The 13396-nt window shown below is 37.8% G+C and overlaps 1 protein-coding gene across 1 annotated transcript in view; it reads left to right on the top strand.

The window, feature by feature from the left end:
* SNAPC1 (small nuclear RNA activating complex, polypeptide 1, 43kDa) overlaps positions 1-10775 on the top strand; it is a 17221-nt gene extending 6446 nt beyond the window's left edge. Inside the window, exons 2-10 of the mRNA XM_009332749.1 lie at positions 488-685; positions 1909-2049; positions 2525-2629; positions 3658-3816; positions 4276-4350; positions 5020-5082; positions 6073-6214; positions 8544-8627; positions 10741-10775. Coding sequence (XP_009331024.1) covers positions 488-685; positions 1909-2049; positions 2525-2629; positions 3658-3816; positions 4276-4350; positions 5020-5082; positions 6073-6214; positions 8544-8627; positions 10741-10775 — 1002 coding nt within the window. The remainder of the gene's footprint in view (positions 1-487; positions 686-1908; positions 2050-2524; positions 2630-3657; positions 3817-4275; positions 4351-5019; positions 5083-6072; positions 6215-8543; positions 8628-10740) is intronic.
* Positions 10776-13396: the final 2621 nt, after the last annotated feature.

Raw genomic sequence — 13396 nt, 5'->3', positions numbered from 1 at the left:
GGAGTGTGTCTTCCCCCGCCCAAAGCCCACAGCTCCCCGCTGCTGAGCTTGCCCCTTGGTAGCGCGGGGGACCTTAAAGGGGGGTGTTGGTGAGCCCTGTTTCCCTTCAGGCATGGTTTTTGGGAAAGGTTTGCCTGACTGGTGTGTAGGTAAGTGGCAATGCAGCATCGGTCCCTGTGTAATACTGAAAAACGGTTATTAGTTCAGTTTATTTTGTACATTAGCAATGCATGTGACTTGAACGCTGCTGCTTCAGGGATTTTGATGCAATGCTCGTGATATGAGATTAAAAAATATGATTGTAGTGTATTCAATTTTTCACTTTACATCTAACTTAATACAAGGAATTACATGCAGTGTTGTGTGAGAGCTTAAGGTCTGGCTATCTTTGAAGACTTCCCAGAACTTGAGCCCTGTGGTAATATGTTTTAAAATACCTAAAACTTGTTTCTGCATTATGGATTTTCTAAAGCCTGCACTTTCATAGTTACTTGCTTTAACGTGCTTCCTTTTTGTTTACTTCAGTGGTAGAATAAGAGCTTTGGAGAGGAATAAGCTCACAAAGAAGACTTTAGAACTGGCACAGCAGTACTTCTTGCCCCCGTACGCTTTCCAGATTCGAGTTGGTGCTCTGTACCTTTTGTATGGGCTCTATAGTACACAGCTTTGCCAGCCAAAACAAAAGGTAATTGTTCTTGAGGTTTTATTCCAGGAGATACTAGATGTAAGATATATGGTATAAGTCTGTCTACTTTGTCATCGTAAATGGGTAGGGCATTTTCTCTCACTTTCTTAAAAGAAAAATATTTAGAACCCTTTGGAAAAGGTAGCCTTTCAAACACCTTTGGGTTTGAGAACTTACATGGTGGGGACTAAACTATTGCGTATGCCTCCTAAATTGTAGCTGTGATCTCAGAAGTCGTTTGCCAGATAGGAAGCTCTTCTCTGTTCAAAAATGAAGAAGACGAGCTTTCAAAATGGGAACAGAGCATGTGCTCATCAGCTCTGTGGAGAACTCCATTACAGCCCCAGTTATTCCTTAGAATTTCAACAGAATGAAGACTGGCTGAATTATTTCCAGTTCCTGTTAACCAGAAGTGGAGTTCGTAAATAGGTTGAAAGGGTGAATGCCTGAATGACATGTCTCCTTGCTGCTTCTAGGACAGGAGACCAGTATATAAAGGAGTTGGAAACTCAGTGCAAGAAGTGGTTTACTTGGAAACTGTGTGATGTATGTTGTATGCATATGCACAATTGAGTCCAAATTCTTTAAATAAGAAACTGAAGTTTAAGTATTCTACAATTCTACATTACATCTCATATCTTAACTTCAAAGAAATCAACACCTTTTATGGAGATGAATTTAGAGAATTTTAAAACCACGGCTATATAGCAACTGTTAGAGAGTCCAGGAATTATCAAAGAAGCTAACTTAGGTAGAGAGAAAAGGAAGTGGGCAGAATACATGGGAGAGGAAGGAAAGCAAGAAGGTAGGGATACTTTTGTGAGCATTTCGCTGGCAGTGAATCATGGTACGAGTGTTATTTCCTAATCATCTAGTGAGTGAGAGTCTCCTAGGTGCGTATTGTTTCAGGCATCTCGGAATGTGAAGGGTTAACTTTTTTAAATGTCAAAGAGGGCTTGTGTTCCATGTCACTGTCAAAGAAGGCAACTGCAGTGAGAATATTTAACACAACAGTACAATAAGCTTATCTGCATAAAATTTTGATAGTAGTAACAAATGTTATAGTAGGATCCTTTCTGTAGTTCCGTGATCATGTGTCATGTTACACCCTAGACATCCAAGTATTGTGCATAGTATAACATGATCACAGTAGTCAGCTGAGTTCATTTTCATTTGTTGAAATATGCGGGTCGGTATGACAGTATACAGCTGTTCTGTTGCAGATCAGAATCGCGCTCAAGGATTGGCCTGAAATCCAGAGATTTCGACAGGATCTGATAGACTCCCAGCATTATGATGCAGCATACATCTTTAGGACACTGCGACTTTCCAGAGCATTCCATTTCACAGCAATGCCAAAGCTAGTGAGTTACTACGTTAATGACTTACCATTTTTAATAAAATATCTTCAGCTTTCAATGGCTGACAGCTCAACAGCATTCGTGTTTAGTTTAGCTTTGCTGTGCTGAAACGTAGTATGTCTTGTTTTATGTAGCTAGGTATGTGATGTAAAGCTTAGAGGATGTTTGAACGTAGCATGCTTCTCACCTGAAAATATTTTTTTGGTATTTAATGTTCTTACTAGATTTGAGATGTCCTATAATTTGTGGAAATGTCAAACTCTTAAGTCTGGGTGCTGGATTGAATTCTTGACTAGGGAATAATTTTTGAAAAGTGCTGACTCGGAGCACTTGGCAGTAAAGCTGCGCACTGTTGTTGATGAGGTGGTTTTATGCCTTTCAGCATCTTTTGATGGTTGGATATGCAGTAAGAATTTTCAAGAGAAGGTGCCATTTTAAGTTTGCTGTTTAAGTTACAAAGCATTGTCTCTTGCTTTAGCTAAACTACAGAACTAAGAAGAAGATTCAGGAAAACGAATTTAAAGAGGAATTTAAGGACCCAAGTAACAGAGTAAACAGCCTCATCACTAATGATGTACTGGAGGTACAGGAACTTTTAAACTACAGATTGATCACTGGGGGTTTTCTTTGTTTTGTCTTGTTTTCCTTCTGTTGTCCAAAAGCTATAACTTCTCTAATTAGCACAGTCTTGTCCTTTGTAAGTCTTCTTATGGAATGCAGACTAGGGTAATAGTCTGTGCCAGCAATTTTACTGAACGCTCAGAAACACAGCATTTATTTTGGAAGAATTGTGGTACCTTTTTCAATACTGAAATATGCTCTAATGTTTTGTCGTTTTGCCTCAGTAAGATGTAAAAGGGGAAGGGTGTAAATGGTCAGCTGTCACTTAGGCAGAGAAAAATGGAAAATGGTGGGTGGGGGGAAGCATGTTTGTTTTGATATGTCTGCAGGTTGCAGCTGGAGGCTTGATACTTGCAGTAATATAAATTTACCCATCTGCAAGTTTATAGCCTTCTCTAACCTTTATTTCTCCTTTTAAAACTTGGTTTTGTTTAATATATAACAGGTTTTATAAAAAACGGAGGAGTTCAAGCCAAGTATAGGTTCTTATATTGCTCGTTATGACTCAGTAGTAGATCTTTGTTTACGGGTTTTTCCAGTTGCTGCTAGCAAATATGTACCATCAGTAAGGTTGGCTACAGTGGTAGAAAAATCTGTAATCTGTGAAATGACAGGGTGAGAAGACCTTCCTCAAAAGGAGGTATTAAAATGCTTCCTCCAAACTGATGAACGTAGACCACCATATCAGAATGAAACCTCTATGAACGCTGATCCTGAGCATCACTGAGACTTCCTTCTTAGTTTAAATAATGAAAAATACTCTTTCTCCTTTTGCTTAGTTGATGGACTGATGGGACAGTGCTAGGTAGCAGTATTGCTAGACTCCCTAAAACTGAACTGATACAAACAGAATCTGTTTCTAACACTCCTGCTGGTTCAATGGTCTCCTTAGAATGGTTTGTATAACCCTGGTTTTGTTCACTGAGGACTAATACTGCTTTACTGCTGGAATCTTTTTTTCCTGAAAGAGTCTCTTTCTTTTTATTTTAGGAACTGATGAATATTCATGACCACTATCAGAAAATGAAGTGTGTCATTTCAGCTGACAAATCCCAGCCAGACAAGGCCCTGAGCTTGATAAAAGATGAATTTGTAGTTACTCTTAAAGACATAACCTTGGAACATCAGGAATGGCAGCAGAACAGAATGGTAGGTAATATCAACCATTGTGCTGTGGCAACTTAACAGATTGTGTGAATATGTAAGAACTGACTGTCTTAGTGTAATTACCTCTGTGCACACTTCATAAATCTCAGACTTAAGTAGAAGAAACTGTAACGCTGAAGACATGGAATGAGTAAAACCCTAGGCAGAAATATGGTATGGGGAGAAGGACGTGGACTTGTGTGTGGTACTGCCTCTATGGTAACATAAGTGATTGCTGAGAGGTAGGCCCTGGAAGATGTGACTTATGGGAAGTATTAGAATGACTGTATGAAATACCTCTGTAACACTTATTGTTGGGTCAAGGAAAGGCCATAGTGTAAGACTGATGAAGAAAATGTGTGTATGTGTAAATATTTGTTTTGTTTTTCACAATTCTTGAATTTTAGCTGCCTTGTATATGACAGACGTTTTAAAAAATTATTTTGTGGTTTTTTTTTTCAGAAATTATTCCTAAATGCTAAAGAAACTGATGAAATATCAAACAAAAAGGAAGAAGGGATTTTGCTAGAATCAGAGGTAAGAAAAATGAACTAGTTTGCTACGTTGCGCAGGCCAAATCCATTAGTTTCTTGACTTCAGGTCACAGGCTAAACAGTGTATGTCAAGGCTTGATAGTGTCAGAGTAAATTCCAGGAATAGCTAGTGGGGCTGGTTGGGTGGTTGGTGTTTCGTTTTGTTTTTGTTTTTAAATCGTATTGTTTTCTGTTAAGCTGTGAGCATTCACTGCTGTGATAGCTCTTGGATGCTTGTAATAAAAAGTGTCTTTCAGGTAAGGAGGAGAAAGAGCTGTATTTTCTTGGCCAAACTCCTCTATGGTTCCTCCTGGAGTTTCAACTAAACGCCATATCCATTTTTTATGATACCAAATTATCTCATGTTGTACTTATGTGCTTATTTCAACTTTGAATTTGAGTAAGATGTGAAGTTTCAAAGTTGATTTTCTCCTCCTGGACTTTGTAACAGTGAAGGCAACCAAAATTATGGTCTGCCTTTTTAATGAAATTTGAACTTTTTTCTTTAAGTAACAGTTCGTCGGCATTCTAATTATATAGAACTAATTATAATTATAGAATTACAGCTGTAGTGAGATATTGCTCAAGTGATTGTCTGATGTGATATTTCATTTAAATACTGCTATAATAGAATATGAAAACTTTTTTCTGACTGATCTCTGTTTCATTGCAGGGTTCTGAAAGAGCAAATGCATTGGCTAGGATCAAATACAGGTCTTACTCTGCAGTTGTTGAGGTAGGTATAAAATTTGATGATAGGGATGTATTTATTTTTAAAGAATGGTTTTAAGTACCAGTTTAATGTAAATGCTGGGTCAGAAAGGAATGAGTTAAAATTGCACTCTGTAATTCAACCTTTGAATGTTCTGGTTTTCCTGACGCATTGGGGAAACCCGAAGTTCTTATTATTCTTGTTAGATTTATGGAAACAGTGCAGATATGGTCTGTGCTCGGGGGATTTTAATTTACAAGATATCTTTTAATGTCTGCGCTCCATTTAAGTAGATGGATTTTTAAGTAGATGGAATAAAAATACTTGTGAGTTTAACTGCTCAAATTTCTTGAAGCTTAGATATTGGAATCTCTGAAGATGCTTGCGAAAATGGAACTTGGGGGTTTAAAGTCCGTTGGAAGTTCTTGGAAACATTGTTTCAATAACTGCTACTTTAAAGATACTGTTGATTTGTCTTTTTTTATAGCAGGCCTATGAGAAACATCACAACTTTCCTTGTTTATTAAAATCTCTTATTGAAAAATGCATTATTAACTGAAGCGGAGCTCTGGAATGTACAACAGGCCAGACTTGTGAATACGCAGTGATACTGTTTTCTAGGCACCTAAGCAAAATATGACAGTAATATATGACATAACTGCTTTATGGTGCAGCAGTTTTTGGAAGTGTTCCTTTTGCTTGCACACAGCGATGTGCAACGTGGTGTAGGTTGATGCCAACAGAGAATGGTTTGAAAATAAATAAATGTTTCATTACCTGAATTTTGAGTGGTACACCCATTAAATCATAGAATGGTGTTGTCCTGTTAAAACTGAAGGACAGTAACTGTGGATGGAAATCCTCCCTCCCTCCCCTTCCATGCCTTCTCCAGCCTGACGTGGCAATTGATGCTTTGGTCCTTGCTGACTTGTAAAGTACTGGGTGACATACAGTAATATCTGGCTGTAGAAGTTTAGCTTTTTTGTATCATTCATATGTACGTTTGGGTTCTAGGCTTCCAAATCCAGAAGACATCGTCAAGTAAAATTAGAATCTTCTGAATCAGGATCGAATTATGGGAAATCTCCAAACCGAAGTAAAAAAAACAGTCGGAGACCACAGCCAGCAAGGAGGAGAGATTCTTTGGAAGTCAAAGGTATTTCTCCATTGCATTCGTGAACCTGGAGGGTCTGCAAAAGTTTATCCATTGCTTTGCTAGCTGGGGCAGCTGGGTTAAATTTTACTGTTGATCAGTGGAGGCAGAAGAATAAAGAAATGTTTTGTGATAGCCCTATCGTAATTGGACCTTTCTGTCTGTTTTCCGCACTCCGGTCAGGTAGCAAGCCAACATGAGCGCATGCAGTTTTATTGTTAATCTGAAGTCTCATACATAGTCCTGCTAATTTTACTCTGGAAAGCCATGACCTTGGAAAAGCATGGCCTGTGCGGCAGTGTCTCAGTTTTTCCTATTGCCATATAACAAACATACTGGAGATTAAGATATGTGTTAACTGTTTCTTCTTCTGACAGATAGCTTCTACTTTTGAAGCTGGTTTTTTGATGAAAATCAGCCTATCTGATAATTTTGATAGTTCATACTATGTTCATGAAATCCAAAGTAAACCTTGCCTGTTTCTATTCTGTTCCTGAGATCTTGAAGGAATATCCTTTAATATTTCTGAAGAGAAAATTATATTGATGTCTTAATGAGAATGATTGCTTTATAAGGCTAGTACCTGCACCATCACATCAGTCATTCTCCTTTCATCTCCTTGTTATTTATTTTGTTCTTGTTACTGAAATTTTTAGCGCTTCCATGAGAATACAAATATTTTGTCATCAACTATGTAGTTTCAAAACTCTTATCAAATTGTTTCCTTAATCTCAGTATTGCAATTATTACATTATAGCAGTTCTAGATTTGTTTAGTTTATAGCTAGACTTAATTTTTCCCTTCTTGACAGAAGGGTTTTTTTATACACCTGTGACGTTTTTTGTGGTTCTGTTCTGTAATTCTATTCTATTTCTCCTGAGCATTATAATTTTAGCTAGGAATAAAAACAATTTTAAGGAGCAAACTTTTTAAAAACAGGTACAGAGTACTTATGTCCAGTCTCTGGCTCCTTTTCTCTTACTTTGAAATGCACCCTGGAAGGAAATAGTTTTAACTGCTTGTGCTTGGTATCGTTCTGGTTTATCTCTACTGATACAAGAAGCGTTGGGATGTCCCTGTATGCGCTCAGTGAAGGCCCTTGCTTAATGTAGTCAGAAAGAGACTTCAAACTTTTAACAAGAAATATTATGGAATATTAAAGCTCCCCTTGAATACTGTGGAGAGGATAGAATTTTGTGGGTGACAAGAATGGCTGCCTATAGAGCGAAAATGCCTATAGAGAGAATAAGTATAATGGAGTAAGTGAGGATATGGTGAATGTTTTTAAAAGTGAGAAAATTGGACTGGGAACTCCTTTCTGCCTCAGACCAGAAGTTTTTTTTTTTTTTTAAAAAATTGACTTACTGGATCCAAAGCTGCTAAGTTAATATCTTTTTCATTTCTTTTATTTGTGAAGTTCATTGAAAGTATGATGGTGAGACCAAGAACTTAAAGGATTAGCCATTTATATGGATTCTTGTGGTATGCTGTCATCATTTATGTTAATATATTCTGCAAGAGATCAAGTCTCAGAACTTGAGGACTGACTCATTTCAATGTGAGATAAGACCTGGTGTGAGGGTACTCTGCTAGATCAAAAGAGGAGGTGAGGAAGGAGAGGGAGAGTTATTTTACTATCATAGCATTTATGTCATCTGGATTGGTGCAGTTTTACTTTCTAGGTATTTGCGCATCCCTGCTTATGCATCTTTTCTTTTGTCTTCCAAGGCTTTCTTTAGATCTCTTTGTCTCCCAGTTCTGAAAACATGGGAAATTACTTCTCTGAAGGAAATCGTCTTTCTGATATCCAACATTTAAACTGATAGAAGTTGCTCTGCCATTTAAGTTTTTTTCATGTATTTATTATTTATTAAAGGTTAGATGAAATTGAACAGCAAAAGAGTTTTGAATGAACTTTATTTTGAAGACAGGGATTTCATTTCAAAGTTCCAAACTCTGTTTTCTGACTTACTGAGCTTCTGCTAGAAAAAAAGTAACTGAGAAAATTCAACCCTCTTCAGAGGTGGACATTAGGCAGTGTTGCCTTTGCTTCACTTTAAAACAGTAGATGAAGTGTTGGAGAGGAATAGGGCATTTTGAATTATCTCTGGACTGATTTGGTGATTATGCTTTAAACTTGTAGTGTTAATTACCTGTTATTGAAGGTTTCTTTAGTGAGCCATGTGAAGGTACTGTGAAACGTAGGTGTTTCTCCACAGCTTTTGACTAGACAGTCAAGAGAGCAGCAAGTGAATAATCTTTTAACTGCTGGACCTGAGATGTAGAAGCAAAAAAAAAAGCTGACAGTTTTTCCTAAAAAATCTATCTGCAGGTGAAATGCAAGTGGCAAAGGAAACTGTTAGTCGGCATATTGGGATGCCTATAATCACAGAAGAAGATAACTCAGATGAAGAAGGTACGATGATTGAAATTCTAACAAACCAGTGACTTGTTTTTCTACTATACTGTATTTTTCTGAAACTAAGGCTAATATTTTGGACCGTGTGTTGCTGCCTTGCAAAAGCTAGGTTAGTTTTTAGCCTGTAAATTGTTGCATGAAAATTGCAGCTTTGCTGTGAGACTTTGTTACGAGCACACATGTGGTGGCAAAATCCTGTGAGTCATGTTTTTTCTACATAGATTTTATTATAATGAGTTAAAATTGGTCCAGTCTAAAGTAGACTTACTCTTCTATAATACAAATCTGGCTTGAAGAGCTCCAATGTATAGGGAAAAGTGATTTTTTTGGTCATTCTCCCGCTTACAGAAGATACCTGTTCTAGTAGCTCTGGGAACTTACGTAACCTGTGCTCGAGGTCCGAATAGCCCTTGCTGCCTTCACCTTTGTGGAAGTGAGGGCACATAGAAGTTTCCCATATAGCCTTACTTTCAGCTGGGCAATGCTTCAAAGGTTAAGTTCCAGTATACAGGTACAGTAATAGTGTCCTCTGCTATATTAGAAGTTGTCTGACATAGTTGGGGTAGGATTCTGGGAACCGCAGCAGAAGAGTGAATGACTTTGCTATGACTCACGTTACTGGAAATAATGTAATTTTTATTTGGAAGCAATGGTAAAGCAGGTTTCTTAAAGCTGGTGGTGGAGTTGCTCTATGGAAGCATCAAATGCATATAGTACAAATTGAGATGTTAGATGATCTTGAACTGGTCTGCAGCTCAGAAGCTTCAGGGTCTGTTCTCAGTATTGCTTGAGGAGAATATAAGCACCATGGAACAGACACTGTACAACGAAAATTGTGTCGTCTTTATCTTGAGGTACTGCTTTGCTGCCATGTCTCAAACACGGGTAGTGTTCCTGGGAGAGGAGCTGGCCAGCTGAAGGCGTGATTTCCACTGGCAGTTCTAACTAGTCTAAGACTGATGGGTGTTGCTTACAGAGTGGAAGGCAGACTTGATAGACCAGAGGTACTGGTTCTTAACTTGAAAGAGTAGTATTTAATTAGGTTGCTTAAAGGGGGAGCAAAGTGTTAAGTACTACTTCTGGAAAGCTTTAATGACATAGATGAGTGTGAGGAGTACATCTTTTGGAGTTAATTTACTATCCAAAATTCATAGAATCATAGAATGGTTTGGGTTGGAAGGGACCTTAAAGATCACCTAGTTCCAAGCCCCCTGCCATGGGCAGGGACACCTTCCATTGGACCAGGTTGCTCAAAGCCCCATCCAACCTGGCCTTGAACACTTCCAGGGAGAGGGCATCCACAACTTCTTTGGGCAACCTGTGCCAGTGTCTCACCACCCTCATAGTGAAGAAATTGCATGCAATGGAAGGATATTTCATACAAGGGAGCATAATAACTCTTAAAATACACTTGTAGTGAGGTAGCACATTTATATTTGCTCTTTTTAAAAGCAAAAGAACATCTTGTAGTACTAAAATGAGATTACATTCTCTGATCACCTTAGTTGTAGACAACGTGAATTCATTCAATTTTAAATGGTCAGATTGAAGGCACAATGGTGCATTTAATATTGTACTTTATTTACTTTTGCTTCAAGTTGTTGTGGACAAAAAGTTTCTTTCTAAATCAGGAACATTCTCCATTTCTCAGAACTTGCCAGCAAATTCTGAAGCATTAAAAATGTGTAAGTATAAGTAATACTTATTGTATTACTTATAAGTAATACAATAAGTATTACTTATTAATTGCCGTAAGTAATCTCTTGAGATACTTTGTGCTTAATTTTGTGAGTATTCCATTTGCCAAATTCGTAATGAAATTGTAAAGGTGTTCATGAGGAGCAGAAAGCTCTCAAGATTGACTAAGTTTTGAAGTACAGCATTTTGTTCATCAATGGAATTTTAATTGATATTTTGAATGATAGTGTGCTATAGAATCTAGAAAAGCTTTTTTTCATATTTAAAACCATGGGGAAGAGGGATTGGGAGGGGATCTCAAGACTCAACTAATTCATTTCCTTTGCTGGGCAGAATTAATTCTACTTTAATCATTCCCATGAGGAAGATAGATTGAAAAACTTGTCAGAAAAATGTCTTTATTTCCTTTCAGAAGTATCTCTCCCCAAGAGGAAAAGAAGATGTTAGAAGATCCCGTTGGAGAAGCACTAATGTTAATTTTAAATGTCAGAGGTAACACGAAGTGCTTGTTTTGGATGCTTTTGAACATACAACAAGAAGTGTCTGGGACGAGAACTACAGGTGACACTGGAATACTGGTAGTGACTGGTATACCTTAGCTGTCTCATGGTACAGCACCTGGTGCCTTTATTCACTTGGTGCATGCTTTCTTGTGAGAGACAGAGTTCCTGTGCCCTGTTTGAGATGGAAAGAGAAGATGGTTGCTTGTTGTATTTAGTTTGTACAGTGTGAGTTATCACTTGGAACTCATGTTCATCTGCAACCATGTTTTTAGCTGAGACTGTTAAAAGAAGAGCTCACAAAATATTTGCCTGTATGAGACATGTTTGGAATATTTATCTCTGAACATAAAATTAAGGTTACTGACTGTTTAAAATTAGTACAATAAATTATTTTTCACAGTTTACTTGCTCCATTTTCTAGTGTGCAATTTCAGCAATGTTTATCATGGTTTGATCCCACAGATGTGGGAAATGAACTTGGTGATAAGCCTTTTATTGTATTCTGTCTCCAGCAGATCTGGTATCATTGGATATTCGAATGAAGAAACATAACGTGTGTTTATAATTCTGCAGATGACCCTAAGCTGTACACGGACAGGACTAGAATTCAAAATGATCGTTACAAATTGGAGAGGTGATGTGGAAGAAGTGGGTGTGGAAATAAACGTGAATCTCAGTACTGAGTGCGGGTACAGAATGGGGAATGATTGCTAGGCAACAGCACTGCAGAAAAAGCAAACAGACTGAGAATGGTAAGCTGGAGTATTTCCTGTAAACAATAACAAGCACTAGAATCGGTGTCATCATTCAGCCCTGTAAGACTATAGCCTTAAATACCCACTTCTGACCATGACAGTTCAAGGAGAATGTGGATAGTTATTCTCCTTGGTATTTTCTCCAGCTGATCATAGCTGTACTATCAAGAAGGGCCAAAGGAGTTGAGATGTCCTCTCCTACAAGAAGAAATACAAAATAGAAATTTGAAAGATTTTGGATATAAAAGGGGCCTAAACTGAGTGAATTAGTTTGGCAGTATGACTCTCTAAGGCCAAAGGAATTGAAGTGCCCTTACCTAGAAGAAGCAGCACTAAGTGGAAATATAAATGCTTTGAATATAAAATGGGCCTGTATTAAATGCATTAATTGGTAAGAAGGAGTGGGCCTAAACGACATACGGGTTGGACACTGGAAAAACTAGTAAGCACCAGTGTTGCACTCAAAACCTTGTTAATGGGAAAAGAGGAAACACTGTAATAAAGCCAAAACCTTACTGTGTAGTAAACTGAACAATTGAATATTCTGTTACCGGTATAAACTCATTCTGCCTCTATGCATTTCTGCTCCTAATTTTTGATGAGCAGATACAGGAGACAGAGGCCTCTTAAGGAAAACTTAACCAGACTTTTTTGGTCAAAATTGTCAGCTCATCTTCATGCAGTGAGGATCCTGTTGGTAATACTGCATTAGTCAGTTTTGTCAATTCCAGCTGCTGCTTTGGGTGTGGATATGCAGGCTGACGGAGAAGCTTCCTGGTATCCTCACATCGCAGGGGATGGGTAGCAGTATAGTTGTAACAGGGCAGCAATTTGTAGATGAGGCACAGTGGGAATACTTGGGAGTCTTCTTGGGAAACCCCTGGATGGCTAAGATAGAAATGAAGAGGGAGAGTTCTTTCTAGCAGGTATTGGGAATACAGCTTCAAATTCATAATTTCTTATGAGTTTCTTCACTTAGGAATTTGCTTAAGGATGAACTTTACAGCACCAATCCTCTTCTGCTGTTTCTAGGCACTGCGGTTAAGCTAGGTCTTCCAGCTGCGTGGTATTGGGTTCTTCTCTTGAAGGGGAAACTTGAAAGAGGCTTCTCTTTTTCTGTTTCCCTCTGGCTTGCAGATATCTTTCTCAAGGAAGCTAAAGATTAAACACAACTACAAAAGGTTATTTTTCACTTTCTTGACAGGCTGTTTTCAGCTAAATTATTATGATTCCATATATATGGAATAAGTTTATTTTAACATATTTAAGGAATATGTTTAATACTGTTCCCTGCAGTGGCACTTTTTCATACCGTGACCATCTTGTTTGCCTCTCCTTGTATCTTTGCACCATCCCAAGAGCTGAGTAGGAAAATTTTTCAGAATTTTCAATATTCGGTGACATGAGTCTTCCTGCATATGCTTCTGAAAATGATTTGCAAATCAAGATCAGAAGCATGCAAAGGCTTGACTAGGCACGAAGATGGAGCATTCAACTAGCAGTTATTTTAATATTATGAAAACAAATATTCTTGAATTTGTTTATAAAATTACATAGATGTAAAATGAAAGTTATGCTTAAGGATGAACTTAGAACTGCTGACTATATGCAGTAATAATATTTCAAAGCAGTAATCCTGAGAATTGAGAGGCAGCTGTAAGCAAAGTTTCATAATGCTGGTGTAATCTCTTTTTAAAAAAAATAAAAAAAATCCCTTGCTGCAGTCTGATGGGCAATTACAGGCTTTTAAAAACAGGAGAGGGGCTTCCTAAAATGTTTCATTAAAGCAAGCAGCTGTCATTAAAAAAAC

The sequence above is a fragment of the Pygoscelis adeliae genome, unplaced genomic scaffold, assembly GCF_000699105.1.
Source record: "Pygoscelis adeliae isolate BGI_AS28 unplaced genomic scaffold, ASM69910v1 Scaffold179, whole genome shotgun sequence".
Classification (NCBI taxonomy): domain Eukaryota; kingdom Metazoa; phylum Chordata; class Aves; order Sphenisciformes; family Spheniscidae; genus Pygoscelis; species Pygoscelis adeliae.
This window is presented reverse-complemented; position numbering and strand designations above follow the sequence as displayed.